Source organism: Brachyhypopomus gauderio, unplaced genomic scaffold (assembly GCF_052324685.1).
Source record: "Brachyhypopomus gauderio isolate BG-103 unplaced genomic scaffold, BGAUD_0.2 sc56, whole genome shotgun sequence".
Classification (NCBI taxonomy): Eukaryota; Metazoa; Chordata; class Actinopteri; order Gymnotiformes; family Hypopomidae; genus Brachyhypopomus; species Brachyhypopomus gauderio.
Genome location: NW_027506879.1, coordinates 1,643,296 through 1,668,875, shown reverse-complemented (window position 1 = coordinate 1,668,875; position 25,580 = coordinate 1,643,296). Strand labels below are relative to the sequence as shown.

The window sequence follows — 25,580 nt, the reverse complement described above, 5'->3', positions numbered from 1 at the left end:
ACCCCCCGATCAACAATTTACACTCGCCACCAAGTCCAGGTTCAAATCTCCCTCCAAGCGATCTTGAAAAGTTGGCAACCCTGGCATGCTCCATCACCGCCGTCTCCGCTCATGTTGCTGTTATTTAAGAAAAGAACGACTAGCGACACCGAAATTGATTTTACACCTCACAGACACATCCTTGATTGCTGATAGGCTGTCACCTGTGAAAATACTATCGGGGGAGGGGAGGAGAGTTGTGTGTGGAAGTAACGAGTAACGAGAGCTGGACAGAAATGTAGTGGAGTGATAAGTACTGTATTTGTTATTCAACTGTAGTGAAGTGAAAGTCATAAGTATTTTAAAAAAAATCAACTTAAGTAAAGTACAAATACTCAAGAACTGTACTTAAGTACAGTACTTAAGTAAATGTACTTCGTTACTGCCCACCTCTGGTCTCTGTATATATATACGAGTCTCCAAAAGTCTCTAATAACACCACAAAAAGTCACTAGATTTGTCGCTAGTCGCTTTTTACTACAAAAAGTCTCTAGAGGGTCTGAAAAGTCGCTAAGTTGGCAACACTGAACAGAAGAGAAAGTCCCGCCCGCTCGTAGGGCAACCACAACTGACGTCATCAAGGGGTGATCATTACAATATCTTTGCAGCATAGCTTACCATAAAACCCGTTTATTATGTGCCATTATAAGTTGCATGCCAAAGCAGACAAATTAAGATGTGGCTCAGGTCTTTTGTGCCTGCTGTGGATATCTTCTATTACTACTATCCTGTCTATATCATATAAACTGATCAGAGTATTAGGAATCTTGACATCTTACACAGTGGATTCGTATGAGACGTGATGTGACGCCATCCATGCTGTATAAACACAAACAGTAACAGACAAACACCACAGAGAAACGGAAGAGCATGTATGATGTGTGCACAATGCAAATTAAATTTATCTGTTAGTGTGTGTGTGAAATCCTGTGAAATTTGAAATCCTGACCTCATTAAATTTAATTTGCAAAGAAACCACTATGAAAAAAGACCAACACAAACACATGACTTATTTAAGGGAATCCTGAAAGAGAATCTTGGGAAATCTAAATTCTGCAGTTTGAGGAATTACAGCTTTTCACATGATTTTAATACTTTTTCATACATTCACTGATTTACCCCATTTATTCATAATTTATGTCTCTGCTCCACCTATCCCTCTATTAATCATTCCTCCATTAATCACCATCACTTTAATAATCATCATCCCTCTAATAATCACCATCTCTCTATTAATCCTCATCCCTCTATTAATCATCATCCTTCCAGTAATAATAATGCCTCTAATAATCACCATCACCATCCCTCCATTAATCACCATCTCTCTAATAATCACCATCCCTCTAATAATCACTATGCCTCCATTAATAATAATGCCTCTAATAATCACCATCACCATCCCTCCATTAATCACCATCTCTCTAATAATCACCATCCCTCTAATAATCACTATCCCTCCATTAATAATAATGCCTCTAATAATCACCATCCCTCCATTAATTATGATCCCTCTATTATTCACCACCTCTCTATCAATTACAGTAACCAAAAAGCTGTGTATCCTCTAGGTAAGCAGGAACATGAACAGTTCACCACACACACACACACACACACACACACACATTCACATATACATACACACACACACACACACACACACACACACACACACACATACACACACACATATACACACACACACACACTCACATTATATATATATATATATATATATATATATATATATATATATATATATAGTGGTAGGGATAGGGATTATTAGAGAGATGGTGATTAATGGAGGGATGGTGATGGCGACAAGCAGGGAACAACACAGGCACGAGGAATAGGGAACCGGAAGAGGGCGCGTAGCCCTACGTGGCAATATGTATGTATATACATACCGGAAGAGGGTGCGTAGCCCTATATATTGTCATATTGTCACGTAGGGCTACGCGCCCTCTTCCGGTTCCCTGTTCCTCGTGCCTGTGTTGTTCCCTGCTTGTCGATCCCTCCTTGTCGTTGTCATGGTTTTGCTCCGTCTGCCACGCCCGTGTCGTCAGTGTTTCCACCTGTGTCTTGTTAGCGTTGTGTATTTATAGTCCCTGTCTTTCCCGTTTTAAGGACCATGGATATGGAATTCCCCTTAATAAATCTGGCTCTCCTCAGCGTTTGTGTCCGCCTCCTCACTCGGCAGCGTATGCTGCGTTACACATATATATGCATACACTGTACATACATACATATACATTCATATACATTCATATATTTGTATTATCATGGTGCCATTGCCTTTATGGTGCATTTATATTCCGTGTTAAAGGTCAGCAGAGTAAATGAAGTATTTAATGTATTTTACAGAATATGACTGAGTAAATGAATAATGTTTAATGTATTTTACAGATCATGACTTCTCGTTCTCATCCTTCATGTTCTGGATCGTTAGCAGAGAAACTGGTGCTGCCATAGCTGTCAACGACAGATCTTAGAGGAGCCCATCCTCACAGCTGCACAGAAGACATGAGCTTCAGGAATGGAGATATAAAGAGTAGTGATGAAAGATGTTGACACAACAATATGGAAAAATGATTATCACTTACACATGAAATTCTGAAACCATTTCTCGGAGCGATTCACCAAGCAGGAAGTCCACTCCCTCAGAGTAACCTTCTTATTCCTGTTTCTGTCACATGACCTACACACAAAAATCATGGTCATCCAAACAATGTATGTAAAGATTGCAGTGTTAATGTACAACAGAAGTGCAATACATTTCCAGGTCAAATCACACTCGTCGATTTTACTACAATCAACAAAAGAAACTTTTCTTGTCAGGGTTGGCTCCAGTGTGATTCCTCCTGCCACCACAAGGAGGAGCTCACAGGCCAATTCCAGGATGGAGCCCTCACAATCAGTGGTGATCTGCCACAGCTGTCTCCCTTCCTACTTCCTACAAACAATTAAAAAGCGCCGTAATTAGACCCTTGATTAAAAAACAGAATCTCGATCCGCAGATTCTAGCCAACTATAGACCAATTTCTAATCTCCCATTTATCTCTAAAATTCTAGAAAAAGCAGTTTACAATCAGTTAAACCATTATCTCCAATCAAATGGTTCCATGAAAGGTTCCAATCAGGGTTTAGACCGAACCACAGCACTGAAACAGCTTTACTCAGGGTAGTGAATGATTTACTAATATCGTCCGATAATGGGCTCATCTCGTTCCTTATACTGTTAGATCTTAGTGCAGCTTTTGATACTGTAGACCACAACATTTTGCTGGATCGACTAAAAAACACGGTAGGTATTAAAGGAGTTGCACTCTCCTGGTTTAGATCATATCTGACCGACCGCTTCCAATGTGTAAGTGTTAATAATAAAACATCTAAATCTGTTCAGGTTAAATATGGTGTCCCACAAGGGACAGTCCTAGGACCACTTCTATTTACACTTTACATGTTATCCTTAGCACGACATCATGCATAAGCATGACATCAGTTTCCACTCCTACGCAGACGACACCCAACTATATTTATCGGCTAAACCTGATGATTTAGGTGTAAACAGTGAAATTGAGAAGTGTGTAGAAGAGATAAAACATTGGATGGCGTGTAACTTTCTAGCACTAAATCCAGATAAAACAGAGCTAATAATAGTTGGGTCTATGGCAGCGAGAGACAAGATATGTAATGTAGCATTGAATCTACATTCCTTTACTATAACCCCCAGCGCAGAGGTAAAGAACTTAGGTGTCACAATAGACCCAGATCTCTCGTTCGATTCACACATTAATAATATAACTAGGGTAGCGTTCTTTCACTTACGCAACATTGCTAAAATTAGAAACATATTAAATACTAGTCATGCGGAAAAACTAATCCATGCATTCATATCCTCTCGCCAAGATTATTGCAATAGTATTCTAGCTGGATGTTCTGGTAAATCGATAAACAAACTCCAGCTGGTTCAGAACGCAGCAGCGCAAGTTTTAACGGAAACTAAAAAATTTGATCACATTAGTCCTGTACTATCGTCATTACATTGGCTGCCAGTTAGATTCCGTATTGACTATAAAATAATTTTATTAACATATAAAACACTGCATGGCTTAGCTCCAGAGTATCTTAGTGAACTTATTGATCATTACAACCCAGCACGTTCACTTCGTTCACAGGACGCAGGGTTATTAACTGTTCCTAGGATCAAAAAGATCACAGCAGGTGGAAGAGCCTTTTCTTTTAAAGCTCCACAACTGTGGAAGAATCTTCCTGCCTCTATTCGGGACTCAGACACTCAGTGTCAATGTTTAAAACTCGACTAAAGACTTATCTGTTTAGTTTGGCCTTTGAATAATCTGTTACTGTATGTGATGTGGTAAATATGTATCTTTCTTCTCCGAGGTTCACTTGGGGAGTAACACTGCAGTTGGAGCCTACAATACCAGTATAATCGCTCCGACATGGAATGAAAACCTGGCGTTCATCACAAGACATTTACATTGACAATATCAACACCCAGAACTTCCATTCTAGTTACCTTATACTTAGCCTGATTGTGTGATTTGTTTGTAACTTGTGTATTCGTCTGTATAATTTGTTTTTGTGTAATTTGTGTGTTAACGGGCTGCCCAATGGAGGATGGGTTCCCTTTTGAGTCTTGGTCCTCCCAAGGTTTCTTCCTATTCCCCACCATCTAGGGAGTTTTTCCTTGCCACTGTCGCCTTTGGCTTGCTCATTAGGTATTGGCTTGCCCATAGTATTGTTTTTTTGAGTAAATCTTTTTATTGTCAGTTTTAATTTTAACACTGAACATAGGGGAGCAGAGTACATATATTACAGAGATTTCCATTGCACAGGTTCATAAGACAACACATACACATTCATCTCACAGAGTGAGTGAACTAATGAGAGAGGAGAAAAAAAAATAAAATAAATAAAAAAAAACACCCCAACCCCTCCTTACATAGACATAGTCCCTAGGCGCTAAGCAAGGAGCTCGTCACTCCATATCTTATTCTGTATCAGTCTTTTACGCGATTCTGAACAACAACAGCGTATCAGGCCTTGAAGACAGGGAGAGAGGTTATTCTGGAATTGCTGTAAGTGAAAGCTTTTCCATAAAAGCAAAAAAAGGCTTCCATGATATTTCGAATTTGGAGAGAGAACCGTTCAGAGTGCATCGAAATCGTTCCAGAGTACTATACCGAAGGACATCTCTGATCCACTCGGGATATGTGGGTGGAGCAGGGAGCTTCCATTTTAATAAAATTAGACGTCTTGCTAATAAGGTCACAAAGGCCACAAAATCAGAGCGATGTTTTGGCAAGAACAGTTCAGGTGGTGTAACACCGAATACGGCTGTGACAGGGTTAGGATCAAACTGTAGCTCCAAAACCTCTGATAGTGTTGAAAAGATTTCAGTCCAGAACGTGAACAGTGATGGGCACTGCCAGAGCATGTGTATTAGGGAGGCGGGACTTTGGTGGCAGCGATCACATTTTGGGTCCACATCTGGGTAAATTTTGTTAAGTCTAACTTTAGTCCAATATACCCGATGAAAGACTTTACATTGGATCATTCCATGTCTGGCACAATAGGATGATGAATGGATCCTATACAATATTTGCTGCCAGTCATCATCGGGCAGGGGCACACCTAGATCCTTCTCCCATTGTTCTTTAAGATTCAGTAAGGGTGTAGTTTGGACCGAGCTAATTAAGTTGTATAGATGAGAAATAATTTAGGAAAAAAGTTATTTGAGGTGAGTGGGCAAGACAGAGGGAGACCACTAAAATTGAAATGTTTCCGAAACTGTTTCCAAATTTTTACTGATGATTTAACAACAATATTTTTGATGGTGGGGGGGCTGCCTTCATCTAATGGAGTGTGTAGAGTGGCATGCAAAGAAAAGGGATGGGAGGAAGTAGTTTCCAACTGTAGCCACTCTGGAGGAGATTGTAATGTACTGTAACAGGTCCAGTATTGCAAGGCACGTAGATTGGCTGCCCAATAATGGAATTGAATATGTGGAAGTGCCATGCCATCTAATGATTTTGGTAGCTGTAATAAAGACTTACGCAATCGAGGGGGCCTTTTGTTCCAAATGAACTCCAGAATTAAGGTGTCTAATTTTCGAAAGAATGATTTGGGAATGAAGATATGTAGTACCTGAAAGAGATATGTCAGTTTAGGGAGAGTGTTCATTTTGACAGTGTTAATCCTTGCATCTAGAGATAATGGTAGTATGGACCATCGGGTTAAGTCTTGTTTAATGGAGTCCATTAGGGGAGACACATTATGTTTAAAGAGGTTTTGAAATTTATCTGTGATGTAAACTCCTAGATATTTAAATTTGTCATGTACTACTTTAAAGGGTAGGGTAGATAGTGGGTATTTGGTGGCGGCTGAGTTGAGGGGGAACAATTCACTTTTGGACAGACTTAATTTATATCCAGAAATAAAACTAAACGAATCTAGGGTCCTAAGTATAGCAGGTATTGAGGTGGGTAGGTTGGAGACATAGATAAGCAAATCATCAGCATAAAGTGAGAGCTTTTGTTCCCTGTTGCATCTGAGTATACCGGTTATATTGTCGTTGGATCTCAGTGCTACAGCAAGAGGTTCTATAGCCACTGCAAAGAGCAATGGGCTAAACGGGCAGCCTTGCCTTGTCAATCTTTGGAGCGGGAAGTAATCAGAATTGAGATTGTTAGTCCTAACTGAGGCTTGCGGATTAGAGTAAAGGAGCTTAATCCAGTTTACAAACTTCTGTGGAAAATTAAATTTTTCTAGTGTATAAAAAAGGTAGCCCCACTCCACCCGATCGAATGCCTTCTCTGCATCCATTGATAAAATGACCTCAGGGTCATCATGAGTAGGGGGGTTATAAATTACATTCAAAGCACGTCGAATATTAGAAAATGCATGCCTATCTTTAATAAAACCAGTCTGATCTGGAGAAATGATGTTAGTAACCACGATTCCATACGGGTTGCTAGAAGTTTTGCAAGCACTTTATAGTCCACGTTGAGTAGTGAAATCGGGCGGTATGATCCACATTGCAAGGCATCCTTATCTTTTTTTAAGATTAAGAATATGGAAGCCTGTGTAAGAGTTTGAGGTAAATTGCCATTGTCAAGCGAGTCTTGAAACATATCTATTAGTAGGGGAGCTAGTTTATTAATAAATTTTTTATAAAATTCCATCGTGTACCCATCAGTGCCAGGACATTTGCCATTCTGCATGCTCTGCACTGTTCTAGTAAGCTCCTCAACTGTTATAGGTTCTTCCATTTCAGTGGCATGGTCCATGTTCAAAGTTGGTAAGCCGAATTTGCTAAAAAAGGTATCCAATGCCATGTTGATATCGGTGTTGGAGGCGTATTCTGATGTATACAATGAAATATAAAATTGCCTGAACTGGTCATTTATCAATCTAGGATCTGAGATAATACCCGTGGGGGTTTGTATCTGATTTATTTGCCTAGCTACAGAGTGCTGCATTAGTTGGTGTGCTAGTAGCTTGCCTGACCGGTCTCCATGTTCATAATGAGTGGCCCTGGATTTTAGCAACAATTCATCCACGTAGTTTGTACACAAGAGATCTAACTCTGTCTGGAGATTTAAACGTTGTTTATATATCTGGGGGTCTGGAGAATTAGCAAGCCTGCCATCCAAGTCCAAGATCTGTTGGGAGAGTTCAGAAATTTTCTTTTTTCTTGTATAATTTGTCCTCTAATATAAGCTTTCAATGTCTCCCATAGAAGAGAAGGTGATGTCGCGGGGGATTTATTTACACTAATGAAAAAATCTATTTCCGCAGATATAAATTTGACACATCCGTCGTCTGCCAGTAACCGATTATTAAAACACCATGGTATTGTTGAAGTATAACCCTGCAAAACAGATAAGGTCATTATAAGAGGGGCATGATCTGAAAGAACTATGGCGTTATACGTACAGTCCCGAACCTGTGACACAAACCTATTATCTACTAAAAAAGAATCTATCCGAGTAAATGTGCGGTGGACATGCGAGTAGAAGGAGTACTGTCTAGTCTGGGGATTGAGATGTCGCCAAACATCTGTTAGACCGAAGTCCTTCATCAATACTTTGATTGACTTGGCAGCTTTAGACGGTGTATTGGGCTTGGTGGAAGATCTATCTATCTTCGGGTCTAACCAGCAGTTAAAGTCTCCTCCCACCACCATATGGTTGATTGATAAGTCCGGTAATTTGGCAAAGACCTCACTGAAGAAATGTTCATTATCCCAATTAGGGCCGTAAATGTTAACTAAGGTGACGTTAGTATTATAGAGTCTCCCTGTGACCACAACATACCTCCCGCATGGATCTGCTATAATATCAGAGGCTCGAAACGGACTTGCTTTATGTATGAGATTAGCTACGCCTCTGGCTTTAGCATTGAATGTGCTATGGCAGTGATTCTCAACTGGTGGGTCACGACCCAAAAGTGGGTCGCGGACACGTTCTGGGTGGGTCGCGGACAGTTTGTAAAAAAATTTATATGCTACTCTTCTAATTTTGTACTCACCTTTTATCCTGAAAAAAGACAGAGAGGCACCCGTCAGACATGCCAGGGCTCCAGATTGCGACTAAAATCGTCGCAATCACGACCATAAATTTAAATTTGCGAGTAATATAATTATTTCACTCCCCATCAACAAATGCGGGAATCTGATCACCAGCGTGACTCGCAAAGCAGCGGAGCGCTAATCGCTAAGCGTTGAAAATGGCCAAGCGAAAAATATCGCATTTTTCACAGTCTACATCTCTGTCGGGCCAGAGACCGTATCTCTGTGTCGGACCCAAAGAGGACACACTTCTTCATAACCGTACATAGTTTTAAGGTAATTTTAATGGGATCAAAAGTCACTCGTATGCATACTAGTAAAGTTTGTTTCACGTTCACATATTCTTAATTCTTTCTCTCAATAACTTTGACAGTATTAGCAAAAGTTCCAGAATATGAAAATTCTTATTTGTGGCAACTAAGACAAACATCTACAACTTTGTTTACGTCAGGAATAGACGTATTTTAAATAGCAGACAACATGTTATTTTAAATGTGCAACTTTCACCACTGCAACGTCTAAGGCACCATCTACAAATTACCTTAACACGGACGCAAGGGGCGGTTGTGAAGGCCCCAGAGCACTACATACTGTTTTTTTAAATAATTTCAATAGCTTTTAAAAGGTCCTTTATAAGACCACAAAACAAGTTGTATTACATAAAGTGCATGGTGTATGGCAACCCACAACTTTTTTTTCTTTAATGGTTCGCGACTTAATGACAATGAGAAAAAGTGGGTCCTGGGCTGAGACCAGTTGAGAACCCCTGTGCTATGGAATATTTGACCTACCCAACTTTTACGGAGTTTGTTATGATCTAGTATCTTCAGGTGTGTCTCCTGCAGAAAAACAACCTGAGCTCCGAGATGTTGTAGATAATGAAGTATTTTACTACGTTTAATTGGTTGGTTAAGACCTTTGATGTTCCAGCTAACGAATTTGTTGAGTGGATTGCAGATTGACTACCGTGAATGTCAATCAAAATACAACCGTCAGTGCAGATGTGCGATTCATCTACTACTATTTTATGTGACGCGATCTACGCACATTCCTTCGCGATCGACCGACACTTCCTTCGCGATCGACCGGTCGATCGCGATCGACGTAATGAGCACCCCTGCTCTATAGTGAGTCCTAAGAACCTAAACTCACTGCCCTGAATATCTCGCTCCCCACCCTTTAACCCCCCTCCCCACTGCTGAAGCATCTCCCCAATCGAGATACGCGCAAAACCACCCTCCCCTGTATTAACTGCGATGAAACGCAAAGAGCGACCACACCAACTAAACATACCCTCACACCCGTTCCGTTGGGGCAGCGGATCTTAACATAATAAACAAGACTTTCCCCTATATAGGGAAGAGTAACATCATTAAGGCAACCTTATAGCAAGCAAAGAGTTCCATGTCGATTTGAACAAGGGTTAATATACCTAGGGTTGTATTTAACACAGCCTAGTTATAGGTTGCCCGAATTACACATCTATACCGCGTCTCCAGAGCGGTGGTCCGCTGAATTGTACACCTTTATACAGAATATTCAGTTTTTCCCACCTGCGATCTCCGGTAACAACTTTAAGTCCTTGTGTATTAACTCCTGCGTGGACAGCTGATCTTCGAATTTGCGTACATGTCCATCTAGAAGAGTAATCCTTAGTTCAGCTGGAAAGTAAAGCCCGAACTTAAGCCCTGTGTATTCCCGTAGTTGGCGTTTAACGTTGTAGAACTCAGCTCGTTTTTTATCCACGGAGCTAGTGAAATCGGGGAATCGGGGGGATGGATAACCTCCTCCCCTGGTATTGCAGGGCTGAGATTTCTCTTGCACACCATAGGATCAACTCGCGGGTCTGGTAGAAATGCACTCTGATCACAAAAGGCCGTGGAGGTTCATCGCCTTTGGGTTTGGCCCGGAGAGATCTGTGTGCTCGGTCTAATATGGGCTTCTCCTCCAAGTTAAGCAGCTCCTGCAGCAACTCACTAACAAACTCAGTTGGACGGGGTCCCTCGGTTCCCTCCTTAACGCCAAACAAGCGGAGGTTGTTCCATCTCTGGTGTCCTTCTTGGTCCTCACACTTCGTTGCTAGTGTTTTGACCTCCGTCTGGAGCTTAAGCAGAGACGACTCCATCTTAGTTATGGCGTCACTGTGGGAGGAAGTTGTCCACGAAAGTTCAGTCAGAGCTTCGTTATGGTCGTCAATCCTCTTGGTCAGTGAGTCAATGGAAGATCGAAGCTCAGAGGTTAACCTGTCAATCGTCCCGCATATTTCTTGACTCAGCGTACTTATCGCTTTCTTGAACAACTCGTAGCTCAGGCTAGCCTCCGGGCCGTCTTCAGGTTGCGGTGAAGCGGGTGATTCGACCGTCGTGGTTTTGCTGCGGCCTGAACGAGACGATTCTGATTTTTGTCGATTAGCTGCCATAATGAACCATTACACGCACCCAATATGATGTAGAAGGATCCAGAAGTTTACAGAGATCAAAGTTGGTGGTTAGGTGCGAATAAAGATGCACATATTAAATTAAATTAGTCCACCGCCCCACGGAGCTGATCAGTTAAGCGTCATACCTACATGCACCCCTAGTGGCCCCCCCATAGTATTGTTAACCTTGTAAATCCTGTAAAGCGTTTTGTGACAACATATGTTGTGAAAGGCGCTATACAAATATATTTGATTTGATTTGAGTATGTCTTAGAACCTCAGAACATTCATCATACAATTATGGAAGGAATTACGGAGGATAAATACTCATTATTCAGAACAACACTATGAAACATTGCTGTGTGTGTGTGTGTGTGTGTGTGTGTGTGTGTGTGTGTGTGTGTGTGTCTCACTAGAAGAATGCAGTAGCACAGTGCTCCTCTGTGTGTGTGTGTGTGTCTCTCACTGGAAGAAAGCAGTAGCACACTGCTTCTATGTGTGTGTGTGTCACTGGAAGAATGGTGTAGCACAGTGTTCCTGTGTGTGTGTGTGTGTGTGTGTCTCACTGGAAGAATGCAGTAGCACAGTGCTCCTGTGTGTGTGTGTGTGTGTGTGTGTGTGGTGTGTGTGTGTGTGTGTGTCTCACTGGAAGAATGCAGTAGCACAGTGCTCCTGTGTGTGTGTGTGTGTGTGTGTGGTGTGTGTGTGTGTGTGTCTCACTGGAAGAATGCAGTAGCACAGTGCTCCTGTGTGTGTGTGTGTGTGTCTCTCACTGGAAGAAAGCAGTAGCACACTGCTTCTATGTGTGTGTGTGTCACTGGAAGAATGGTGTAGCACAGTGTTCCTGTGTGTGTGTGTGTGTGTGTCTCACTGGAAGAATGCAGTAGCACAGTGCTCCTGTGTGTGTGTGTGTGTGTGTGTGGTGTGTGTGTGTGTGTGTGTCTCACTGGAAGAATGCAGTAGCACAGTGCTCCTGTGTGTGTGTGTGTGTGTGTGGTGTGTGTGTGTGTGTGTCTCACTGGAAGAATGCAGTAGCACAGTGCTCCTGTGTGTGTGTGTGTGTGTGTGGTGTGTGTGTGTGTGTGTCTCACTGGAAGAATGCAGTAGCACAGTGCTCCTGTGGAATCCTCTTATGGTGCAGCTTCTTTAAATCCCTCCTACTCAGGTTTCCATCCCTGTTGCGATCCAGCTGAGCAAATTTCCTCTGAGAGTGAGAGAGTGTGAAAAAGAGAGTGAGAGAGATAAGGAGTGAGTGTCAGAGTGTTATCATGGTTCATCAGACCACCACGTTGTCTTGGGACCCTTAAAAAACTACCTTAAACTGTACAGACTGGGATAAAACTTATAGAAACAATAAACAAGAATATAATGTAACGGTCCAGTTATCTATTAATATCTTTTGAACAGTCCCACAGTGTCTTTGAAAGGTCCAAACCCGAAGTTATATTTCAAGAAGGCTCAAAAAGAAACAGAAGTGCGAAATGCGAATTCTTCTAACGGGATGAGAGAAAGCGGACATTCAATTATATCATATTACGAAAACTCTGGCATGAACCTCCTACAAACAGCGATTTTTTTACAGCGTGCTTGCGATCACCGACATCGATTAGACAGCGCGATCGGAGAAAAATGGCCGCGGCTCAGTCATTATCATGTGGGGATATCCAAGTCCCTAAAGAATGCATGTCAATGAGAAATAGAGTATGTGAGTGTGAGAGAGTTAGACAAAGTGACTGAGTGAATGAATGAGTGAGGGAGTGAGCAAGAAAGAGTGAATGAATGAGTGAGGGAGTGAGTGAGAGTGAGCATGAGTATGGTTGAGAAATCTCAACCATAAAAAAACCAATGACACTGCCAAACTGAACTGTAATACAATAGTTTTGCAAAAAAAAATTTTTTCCAATTACACTAGATGCAATCGATCAGCCAAGACACATTTATAGTTAAAATTCTGCTTTAGTGTAGAGCAAATGTTGCACATAAAATGTAGCAAAAAACACTGGAGGTCAACAGCAACAATAACAGTCTATGTAAACAACACTTTGTAAATAAGTCTATGTAAATAACAATGCTGTGTAAGTAACAGCCTATGTAAATAAGTAAAATGTACACAAAGGTTTTTTTCATCTGCTCAAACCACATCCAGGTCACTGCCCAATAATGTTTTATAATAATGTTTTTATTTCACTTTTATACATCACAATGAGTATTATCATCCCTAAACATCAGCTAGACTGTGAAAACTTCATTAAGACCTAAATGTGATTTTACCAACTTTAGTGAAGTGTGGGCAGATGTTTACGAGGCCATTGAAGTTGCTGTTGACGTCCAGTCATTATGTTAGCAGTTAGCAGGTTTTGTTCTGAACATGTTGTCATCACTAGTTAACTGTGTCTGTGATGTTAGTAGGTGTGTGCGGTAAACAGGATGATGTCAAGTGTGTGCAGTAAACACGATGATGTCAGTAGTTGTGTGCAATAAACTGGACAGGGCCGGCGCCACGGGGGGGCGAATGGGGGCGTCGCCCCCTCAGGCGAGGTGTCCCGCCCCCTCAATGTAAAAAATAAGACCCATTTATTTTACAACAATCGCTACATGGTGCCCCCTCGGCCGCTCGACAATCGTTACACGCCATCCCCCGATCAAGAACTTACGTTTTCTGACACCCCCTCACTGTATATGTTCTGGCGCCGGCCCTGAAACTGGATGATATCAGTAGGTGTGTGCAGTAAACAGGATGATGTCAGTAGGTGTGTGCAGTAAACTGGATGATATCAGTAGTTGTGTGCAGTAAAATGGATGATATCAGTAGGTGTGTGCGGTAAACAGGATGATGTCAATAGGTGTGTGTGTAACGGTGTTAAATTGTTAAATCCTGCATAAATGGGTTGAGACTTTTATTTTGTAATCGGTCTATACCGTTTTGCATTGTGGGATTTCTGCAGCGGGAAGAGAATTACATTGCTGCAGGTAGGTGGGATAATCGTGGGTCTGAGATAAGTTATTAAAATCCATATTTGCACTATTTTGTATGTCTTAGATTCAACATCAATTTAACCTAATATGTAAGGTGATCTATAAATCGGATTTGTGTGATGTTTTCTCGTTTTGTATTTTTTTGTTGACCTTAATGTATTCGTATTGGAAAGTCCAAATTATAATACGGCATTTGTTTTGTTTAGGCAGACTCCACATTTTATCCCACCCTAAATATCATTTTATCAACCCATGTGCAGGTAATTTATTACATTTGTATTTTAAGTTGTTTGCATTTTGTATGTTCTATGTGCACCTCGTGGTCCCGCTAGCATGTGCGATCCAAAGCGTGACTAGCCTGGAACGTTATGGCTGCATTCCACGTGCAGTACCGGTGGTGACCACTGAGTGTACTTTTTGTTCATGTATATATATTTTTAAAATGGATGAAGAAATGTTTTGTGTGAGAAGCAGCGGGAAGAGAATTACATTGCTGCAGGCAGACTCCACATTTTATCCCACCCTAAATATCATTTTATCAACCCATGTGCAGGGAATAAATGACTTCATCCAATTGAGCGTCCTCATCATTTTCAACACAACGCAGAACAGTTACAAGTGCAGTAAACAAGATGATGTCAGTAGTTGTGTGCAGTAAACTGGATGATGTCAGTAGTTGTGTGCAGTAAACTGGATGATGTCAGTAGTTGTGTGCAGTAAACTGGATGATGTCAGTAGTTGTGTGCAGTAAACTGGATGATATCAGTAGGTGTGAGCAGTAAACTGGAGCAGAGCTGAAGCAGGTGATACTGAGGTTTATTTCAAACACTACAGAAACCAGTAGCGAACCGTGACCATTAAACCTGGGCCCGCTCCCCCACCCCCGGAAAAAAAATTGTTTCCTTTCCTAATTAACTGCAATAAATAAATAAAAAACAACTGAGACGACAGTACAGCTTTAGAAATGCAATAAACAATAATATCTGTACTAGATAACTTCTTAAGCAAAATAAGGTTCCAACAAAATAAGGTTCACAGCTCCGTGTTCCTCGGGAGCGGAATATGTAAACAACGTGCACGAGGGCATCAAAGGAATGAATCGAAACTAGCTAGCGGTGGTACGCTAACAACAGCTAGCGTCGCCACAGCGGGCGGAAATTATCATACAGTTAAGCCCGCCCACTAAGAGGGAAGATATGATTGGTCAATTTTGCTGTCATTTGAAACTGGTATTGCGCTGAATTATAACTGCCAGGCCCTCTGTAAAGGAACAGCGGGCATCACAGTCCTGATATGGGGAGACACAGGCTCACAGGCTTCCACTTAACCCCTCACCTTCAAACACAGATTGAATAGACACGGGTGAATAATTTATTTGCTTATATTTCTGTAATTGTTTAGATGTCGATTGTCAAATTGTAAGTAGATAAAACATTTTTTATAAATTCTATATATTTATATTTTAAGAATATTTTAGGCCCTCTGAGAGGGCATAGAGGGCCCTGACAGTTCCCCACTGATGGTAACACTCAAACAGACGACGTGGTGGGCTGAAGTCAAGACAAGGTCTGACAATGAAGCAAAATAACACACACACACACACACTCACACACACACACACACACACACACACACACACACAATACATGCACATAACACACATAATACATGCACATGACATGCACATAATACTCACACACGATATACACACATTAGAGTGTAAGTGTGACAGTAAGAGTGCACGTGAGTGTGACTGTGATAGTGAGAGTGCACCTTGCGAGTGTGAGTGTGATGGTAAGAGTGCACGTGAGTGTGACCGTGTGTGAGAGTGATGGTGAGACTGCACGTGACTGTGACCGTGTGTGAGAGTGATAGTGAGAGTGCACATGAGTGTGACCGTGTGTGAGTGATAGTGAGAGTGCACATGAGTGTGACCATGATAGTGAGAGTGATGGTGAGACTGCACGTGAGTGTGACCGTGTGTGAGAGTGATAGTGAGAGTGCATGTGGGTGTGACCGTGTGTGAGAGTGATAGTGACATCTTCATTGTATTTTAATTCATTTAGTTTCCTTTTATATACTACACCAGATTCATTGTACATGTATTGTTACCTGTGCAAGCTGCATTCTGTGTGAGTGTGAGAGACAGCTCTGTGTAGGAGCTGCTGTATAAGGTTTTCCCATTCTACTGAGCAGAAGGAACCAGTCCAACAGGCGGTATGGAAACTGGGCTAACTCTTGATCTGAGCACTCCTCTGCAGACCCTGCATCAAACATGCACACACACACACACACACACACACACACACACACACACACACACACATACACATATACACAAACACACACATGCATACACATATACAAATACACACACACAAACACACATACACCAACACACACACGCATACACATATACAAACACGCATACACACATACACAAACACACAAACACACACACGCATTCACAAACACACATAAATGGAACTGGATATTTGTGCTTCACACTGGACACATTACATTTGCACTCATTGGTAGTTTCTACTAATAGAATACATTTTTAACATGATGAAATAGTTGTTGAATTGTGAATAAGTAACGAAATACCAAAGCAAGGTCCATCGTGTGCCTTTGTGATGTGACGTTTCTTGCGACAGGCGTCCTTGTGGAGTAAACACTCATTACTGTAGGTCTTCCCCAGGACACTGCATACTGGTGTCTCCTGCCTATGCATACACACATCTTATTTATGTAAAAAATTATAGATTTCATGTTTTACCATTATATGTGATTACCCTTTAGAGTGTTTGTGTTTGTTATATGCACACTAGAGTACACCAAAGAGAACAGTTAAAAATGACACAAGGCCCTACCAAATTGTTAACTGCATATAAGCTATAGAGACAGAATTAAAAACAAAAACTATGTGAGACTGGGCTGGTAGAATGGGTTTAAATAACCCATTGTTAGGTTGTAAGGGTGTGGAAAACCATTGAAAGTATTTTAATGATCTGTTCCTTCACTAAGAAGCCACACACACACACACACACATACACACAAATATTCATGAATGGGCATTCAAGTGAGTAACAAGCATGAATGAATATCAGATTTCTCTTCAAAAAAACATTCAGTGCAGCAGTGCAGGCTTCATACTACACACTACACGTTACATGCTTCATACTACATGCTTCACACTACATGCTTCACACTACACGCTACACACTACATGCTACACACTTCACACTACACGCTACACACACAAAGTCTGATTGAAAACTCCCAATGGAGACAAACTGCTGTCGCTCAACAAGGTAAGACTGGAACACACACACACACACATATACACACACACACACACATATACATACACACACACACACACACACACACAGCTCAACCTCCACCCCATGGATATGGATTGGGGTGTGTGCTCCACCTTTAGTTTTCCTAAAGTCTACAATAAGGTCTTCTTGGTGTTGAGAACCAGGTTGTTAGTGGTGCACCACTCTGCTAGGTGCTGGACCTCTTCTCTGTAGGCCGACACATTGTTGTTGCTGATGCAGCCAATCACCGTTGTGTCATCTGCAAACTTAACAATTGTGTTGGAGTCGTGTATAGGTATGCAGTCGAAGGTGAAAAGAGAGTATAGCAGAGGGCTCAGCACGCAGCCCTGTGGGACACCGGTGTTGAGGACGAGAATTGAGGAGGTGTGGTTCTGTAATCGGACATGTTGGGGTCTGTTTGTTAGAAAGTCCAGTAACCAGTTGCTGAGGGAGGTGTTAATGCTGTAGCGCAGGGCTATTCAACAGAACTTCATCTGGCCCCCGGCCCGTCTACCCGCGGAGAAAAATTAAAGCCTGGTTTATACTAGATGCGGCCCGAGGGTCCGCGCGGCGAAAATGACGTAATCGCTGTGGTTCCGCCCGTGCGTGAGGGCCTTGCGCGCTGTCGATTCGCGAGGTCGTGCACCTCTTGAATTTTGTAACTTATGCGCATCGCGCCTCAGCGCAATGAACAAAGTCATGTTTGCAGGGTTCATACACCTTTATAAGGTGTAAAGCACTTGTACGTCACTTTCAAGGTCCATTTCAATATTTCCCAGCACGATAAACTTAAATAAGTTAAATATTTATACATATACTCGAAATGATTCGAAATAATTCGCTTTTAATCACATTATTTAATTGTGTGGTTTATTTTCAAAACGCCCAATCTTCACATCTTCACGTTCTCTCATGTTTCGTCCTTCATTTGTATGGATGAAAAAAAAGATATATTATTTTATATTTCCTATTTTTTAACATATAAGTAATGTGATTTTTATTTTACTTCTACAGCGCAGAATCACAAGCAGGTTGCAGAGCTTTCTGTGTTTGATCGACATAGAGATGCTGAGGACAATCACACACTGCACGGTCCATGAAGCCCACAGAGCAGATCAGAGCTGGAACCTGTCTGTCAGCGAGTTGATTGCTTTCATCGCAGTGCTTTTTCTGCGGGCAATACTCTGTCCGGTTGGAGCGGTGGCCGATTGTTGGTCTAATGGCGCATTTCCACTAGGGCCTGCTTGGCGCGGTACGGTTCGATACGGGTCGATTCGCAACGGAACGGTACGGTCGCGTTGTGTTTCCATTACAATGGTGAACCACCCCAATGTGGGTGGAGTCGCTGTTGGCGCGCGGATTGTAGTGTCGTGACATCATTTGTATGCGACCACAACACCGGTCGATGCCCCTTAACACATAGCATTATTGTATCTTATTTATCTTTATCTTCATTATTGTATGTGGTTGCTCTAATTATTGATAATAATTTGGTATTACTCAAACAGGCTGAACACACCCTGCATAAAAAGCATCAGTCATACAATCAAATGAAATCAAACTTTATTATGAAATATAGATATTTAAAGTACAACATACAGGGTTGCCAACTCTCACGCATTGAGCGTGAGACACACGCATTTGACCGTTTTCACACGCTCTCACGCCACACTTCCGATATCTCACGCCGAAAAAAAATATCCAGTTTATTTACCTCAGATCCACATATATCATTCAATACGTTTCTAGTTCGCTAGCTCTGGCGCCATCCACCGGCGATATAACACTGAATCTATGTCCATTTTACGTTCGCCCCCCCCCGCTCAACAAAATACACTCGCCACCGGCTCCAGGTTAAAATCTCACTCCAAGCGAACGTCAAAACGTTTACAATAGATGCGTTCATATTACGTTCATATTACATCTTTTACGAGCCTAGTAGTAAAACTGAAATCACAATACACTCACCATTCTCCGTGGCCTCCAGCACCGACATTGTCTAGCACGTTTTCTCTTCCGTTACTGGCTGGCCGGTGACCGTATATGGCAGGGGTAATCAATTAAATCTTTCCGCGGTCCATTTTTGGCAGATAGCTCAGACCTTAGGTCCGGGTCCGCGGTGGCGAACGAAAGTTGTTGAACGGGGGGGGCGAACGTAACACTCAAATGGGTGGTGAACGTAACGTCTGAAAATAAATTCTCCGGTTTAAAATATAGTCTCCCGTTAAAATTGTTTTGGCATTTGGGTCCGTATCCAGTTAATCAGGATTGTGATTGGGTCCGGACAGGACGGCGTTCGGGTCCGGATCCGGACCGCGGTCCGCCATTTGGTGATACCTGGTATATGGCATCCATTTGCTGGAACCATTTCCAGTCTTTGCGGTTTGCTCCGCTGCGTCCGTTATGGTCCTTCACCGCCCGGTAATCGCGTTAAGCTTTTTTAGCTTGGACCGACCGGCACTGCTGAATGGACCGCTGGGAGCCATGAGTGGCCATTAGCGCGGAAACCTCGCTAAAAACCTTTACATTTCTAGTGGCCCCGTCCAGTTCGCCCTGGATTTTTTGATCGCTGATTATTAACAGAAAGGTTTGTACCTCTGCGTTTGACCAGGGAACAGACTTCGCTCCTTGGGTTTTAAAAATGGCTGAGGAGTCCATAGCATAGCGGAGGAGTCGCTCTCCTGACGCAACCTGTGACGACACTCCCTGGCCAATCAGTGTCATGCTGTTCCTCCACGTCACAGAACTGTACTGCTTTGCAACGGTTAGAACCTCGAGCGAGTCGGTACGAAAATAGTACCCGAAAGTACCGGCTAACCGGGACCTGGTACTAATGGAAACACTCACAAACCGTTGCGAATCGAACCGTACCACGCCAAGCAGGCCCTAGTGGAAATGTGCCATAAGAAATATGCTGTGCCTGCAGTCAGGGACACGATGTCGCGTGACCGCTACAAAGAAATCATGCGGTACTTGCGCTTCGATGACAAGGACACCCGTGCGGAACGTGTAAAGAGTGACAGATTTGCTGCAATCTCGGACATCTGGCAATGTTTTGTACGTAACTGCACCCTGTGTTACACGCCAGGACAACACATCACCGTTGATGAGCAGCTCTTTCCAACCAAGGTCCGCTGTCCTTTCCTGCAATACATAGCTACAAAACCTGAAAAGTTTGGCATAAAGTTTTGGATTGCTGCTGATTTGAAGACCAAGTATATGTGCAATGCTCTTCCATATTTGGGAAAGGACCCCAGTCCTCCCAAGGGAGAAAGACTGTCAGAGAATGTCGTCATGAAACTCATGGAACCATATCTGGACAAGGGCAGAACCGTCACCACTGACAACTACTTCACATCCCTTCACATCACAACACGTATGCCTACAACGAGCACAAGATCGTTTGTTATCAGGAAACCCACCCCTGGACCAATATGATTGTAAAGACGCTATATAAATAAATTTGACTTTGGACTATTATTACATGAATTAAGCATAAAATGCGAATGAAACATATAAAACTGGCTAGTCTGTGTCTGGTGTGCTTTGAGAAAATCGCATGTACGCCTACTACAAATACAACGCGAGGATTTATTTCACTTAGAATGTTTAGCGCGATTCAAACCAAAGGATTCATTCCTATTCAGCATATGAATAATTATCTTTGCGCTATAAAGAAAGATAGATTGTAACTTTTGAATTGCTTCTTGGAGCTGTGATATACAGGAGCTGGCCAGGCTGAATTTCCTTGGAAAGGAGAGCGGGGGTCGGCGCTTCAAACACGCACCATGTCTTTAGCAAGACAAAGGGCACTAATCTCTTCACAGCGGGGAAGTGGGCTACTCGGTGGCTGATTTTCCTCGCGACTTTTTTCGTAGCGTTGGCCTTCCCAGTGTTAATACTGAATACATGAAAGATCATAAGTTGTGTCTTTATATCAACCACATGTCACAGTGTTCACATTTAGAGGCACATGGTCCTGTGGTCCTTTGTCCTTAAGGGCTGGAAAGCTGAATATTGGTTTCAAGAATAATTCATCATTCCTTGGTTGGAATGTTGTCAAGTTTGGTGTCTCTAGACTGAGTTCGCCAAGCTAGTTCCAGTAGGCTACGTCCCAATTTTATGTACAGTTCGGATTTGGAGTTACAGAGATCTCTGTAATATTTGTATCTTCAGTTCTGGATTTTAACACAGGACTTCCAATGGGTTTAAACTGTGGGCAATCAGATAAGGTTGGAATTTAGAATTTTATGGTCCTTCCTGACTGTGGTCCCAGTGTCCTCCTTTGTGCTTTGCTTTGCCTTAAGCATTTTAATTACTAACCGGCAATTGGGTTGTCACGTCTAGCCCTTCCCTCCTCCCTGGTCCCGCCTAGCTCCCCTCTCTCCATTCGTTCCTCCCTCTGTCTGTCACGCCCCCGTCTTTAGTGCCCACACCTGTGTCTCGTTTGCTCCCCTGTTTTAGAGTATATATTCCCCTCAGTTTTACTCCCCTGTGTCGGTCTTTGTGTTTCTATGTGTTCATTTCAACCCGTGCTGGTTCCCCCACGTTCGGTAGCCTGTACCCTCCTGTTACTCCTTCCTCGCGCTGGTCTGGTTTGTTCCGTTCGTCTTCCTGGTTTTGATTCTCATTTCTCGTAGTAGTTCGTTTAGTTATTCCTTTGTATGTTTTGCCCTATGTTGGTTTGTCTCACCTTAGTGGTTCCCTCTCTGTCTCCTTGGTTAGAGTTTTATGCCTGCCTGTTTGTAGTTCATGTCCTGTCGTAGCTCCGTTCTGTTCTTTCTGTAGCGTCATTGACTATTCTGGTTATTGTGTTTATGCTTGTGCTTGTTGGTTGTATGTTTGTTCAGTTAAGCTGCCCTGTGTTACGAGTGTTTTATGCCCAAGTGTCTTAGTCCTTATTTAGTTGGTTGTTTACCTGTCTAGTCCTTGCATGTTCTCCCCAGTCTACTCATCCCCTTACTTGGTTGCTCTCCTTTTGTTTAGTGTTTGTTTGTCTTATTTAAATAAATCACTTGAATACTTGCGTTTGCGTCACCCGCCCCTGTGATTCGTTACATAAAGACCGACCTAAGTATGACGCAGCAGGTACAGCCAGCTTTTTCTAGCCTCGCAACATCTCGTGTTGGCGATAATTTTCGTGACAGATTGGACAATCTCCAGTCATTTCTGGTAAAGGATCCTAGGGGTGCTCCCATATGCCTGCCCTCTCTTGCTCGTTGCCCGGATGTCTACACTGGAGAAAACAGATCAGCAGAGATGTTTGTACTGCAGTGTACTGAGTATGTCCGAGTACTGACTTGTCCCCCACCTCCAGACAAAGCACTTATTTTGTTTTTTCGATCATTACTGGAAGGTAAAGCGCTTGAGTGGGCGGACATAATCTTAGCCACTCGGATTGACGAGGCGTGGACCGTAGAGGGGTTCTACAGGTTAATGCGTCTTAGGTTTGCTGGAGTGACCCCACCTGCAGTAAACGTCTCCCCTGTTCCTGACGCCGTCCCCTCGGCGCATCCTGCTCCTGACGACGCCTGCCCTGCGTCCCCGGCTCCTGACGACGCCTGCCCTGCGTCCCCGGCTCCTGACGACGCCTGCCCTGCGTCCCCGGCTCCTGACGACGCCTGCCCGGCGTCCCCGGCTCCTGACGACGCCTGCCCGGCGTCCCCGGCTCCTGACGACGCCTGCCCGGCGTCCCCGGCTCCTGACGACGCCTGCCCTGCGTCCCCGGCTCCTGACGACGCCTGCCCGGCGTCCCCGGCTCCTGACGACGCCGTCCCGGAGTGCCCGGCTCCAGACGACGCCACCGCCCCGGCATCCCCGGCCACCTCTTCGTCTGATGGCGTCCGCCCGGCTACCTCGGGCCCGGATGACGTCCGCCCGGCTACCTCGGGCCCGGATGACGTCCGCCCGGCTACCTCGGGCCCGCATGACGTCCGCCCGGCTACCTCGGGCCCAGATGACATCCCTGTCCCCAGGGCCCCCTTGGCTTCCATGCTCATCGGGGCCTCCTCATCGCCTGGGCGCCACGGGGCCTCTTCAGCGCCTTTGCCTCCTGTGCTCACAACCCAGAGGAGGACGTTGCCTGTCCCTGCTGCCCGCCAGCGGACCCGGCCTGTCCCCGCTGCCCGCCAGCGGACCCGGCCTGTCCCCGCTGCCCGCCAGCGGACCCGGCCTGTCCCCGCTGCCCGCCAGCGGACCCGGCCTGTCCCCGCTGCCCGCCAGCGGACCCGGCCTGTCCCCGCTGCCCGCCAGCGGACCCAGCCTGTCCCCGATGCCTGCCAGCGGTCCCGGCCCACACCTGCGGCCCGCCGGCCCGTCCCTGCGGCCCGTTGCCTGGCCTCCCAGGTCCCTGCGGCCTCTCAGTCGGCCTCCCTTGTCTCCGCTGTCCCTCAGCCGGTCCTGACGGTGCCCCTGGACTTTTCCCCGGCTCCCCTGGACACTCCTCCGGCTCCGCCAGCACCCCAGGACGCTCCTCGGTCCACGCCAGCCCCCACGGTGACTGCTTTGCCCGCCTGTGGGCTTGGGGCTGGTTCTGAGCTGGACTGTTCGGACGCTGATGCTCTCGTTAATTCTGTTTTGCGCTCAACTGTGTTCCCCTTTTTGCCCTGTCCCCTCCCTGGTTTCCTGTTGGTCCCTGTCCCAGTGTGTATGTCTGTCCGTGTCCTTGTGCCCGTCCCTGTGTCTATGTCTGGTGGTCTCATCCAGGTCCCTGTGCCCGTGTTTGTTCCCCAGGTTGTTACCCATTTCGTCCCCGTCCCGGTCTCCGTTGTCGTCCGCCTGTTGTCTCCAGTGTCCTTGGTCCCTTCTGTTTCGGCCCCGTTGGTTCCGTCCCCTGTTTCTGTCCCCTGTCCAGGCCCGTCTGCTCCTGTCCCCGTGCAGCCTCCAGTCCCTCATCCCTGTCTTCCCTTACGTACGTCCTGCCCCGAGTCTGTCGTCCCTGTCCCAGTCTCGCCTGCTGGTCCCTGTGTACGTCGTTTTGTCCCTGTCCCCGGTGTCTGTTCCTCCCTCCCTGTTTGGCGTGCCCCGGTGTTGCACGCCCTGAGGGGGGGCTCTGTCACGTCTAGCCCTTCCCTCCTCCCTGGTCCCGCCTAGCTCCCCTCTCTCCATTCGTTCCTCCCTCTGTCTGTCACGCCCCCGTCTTTAGTGCCCACACCTGTGTCTCGTTTGCTCCCCTGTTTTAGAGTATATATTCCCCTCAGTTTTACTCCCCTGTGTCGGTCTTTGTGTTTCTATGTGTTCATTTCAACCCGTGCTGGTTCCCCCACGTTCGGTAGCCTGTACCCTCCTGTTACTCCTTCCTCGCGCTGGTCTGGTTTGTTCCGTTCGTCTTCCTGGTTTTGATTCTCATTTCTCGTAGTAGTTCGTTTAGTTATTCCTTTGTATGTTTTGCCCTATGTTGGTTTGTCTCACCTTAGTGGTTCCCTCTCTGTCTCCTTGGTTAGAGTTTTATGCCTGCCTGTTTGTAGTTCATGTCCTGTCGTAGCTCCGTTCTGTTCTTTCTGTAGCGTCATTGACTATTCTGGTTATTGTGTTTATGCTTGTGCTTGTTGGTTGTATGTTTGTTCAGTTAAGCTGCCCTGTGTTACGAGTGTTTTATGCCCAAGTGTCTTAGTCCTTATTTAGTTGGTTGTTTACCTGTCTAGTCCTTGCATGTTCTCCCCAGTCTACTCATCCCCTTACTTGGTTGCTCTCCTTTTGTTTAGTGTTTGTTTGTCTTATTTAAATAAATCACTTGAATACTTGCGTTTGCGTCACCCGCCCCTGTGATTCGTTACATGGGTCCTCCCTTCTCTCTGTTTCTTAAGTGGTGTGTACATCTCTGTACTCACCACGTTACATTATTAGCATCTGCTACAAACAAGCTTAGTGTCACAGTTAGTGTGTTACTTACAACAATGTAATGTTCACCCAGTTAGCTTGGTATTGACTTGCCACCAGTGCACCAGTAGAGAGGGTGTTCAGTCATGGAGGCCTCATAATGTGCCCGCACCGAGCCAGGCTAAGTGCAAGTACCCTGTCAATCTTGATCTTTTTAAAATGTAATGCATTAGTTGCATAAACATTTTCCTTGTGTTGGGACACTGAAAGACACCTTGAAGATCATATAGATTGTGTTTGATCCAGTTCAAAAAGTTGTTGCTGCAGGGCTTTTTATGTCAGAATCATTATTGTGAAATTTGAATTCTGTTTTTAATTTTTATTTTATAATCACTAATTTGGTTGCTAT

At 44.2% G+C, this 25,580-nt stretch overlaps 1 protein-coding gene across 1 annotated transcript in view; it reads right to left on the bottom strand.

The window, feature by feature from the left end:
• Positions 1–2,049: 2,049 nt before the first annotated feature.
• The window catches only part of sparcl2 (SPARC-like 2), a 44,231-nt gene continuing 20,700 nt past the window's right edge, over positions 2,050–25,580 (bottom strand). The window contains exons 5-9 of the mRNA XM_076987801.1: positions 16,635–16,753; positions 16,140–16,291; positions 12,143–12,255; positions 2,640–2,734; positions 2,050–2,546 (exon numbers count right to left, since the gene is read on the bottom strand). Coding sequence (XP_076843916.1) covers positions 2,512–2,546; positions 2,640–2,734; positions 12,143–12,255; positions 16,140–16,291; positions 16,635–16,753 — 514 coding nt within the window. The 3' untranslated portion in view covers positions 2,050–2,511. The remainder of the gene's footprint in view (positions 2,547–2,639; positions 2,735–12,142; positions 12,256–16,139; positions 16,292–16,634; positions 16,754–25,580) is intronic.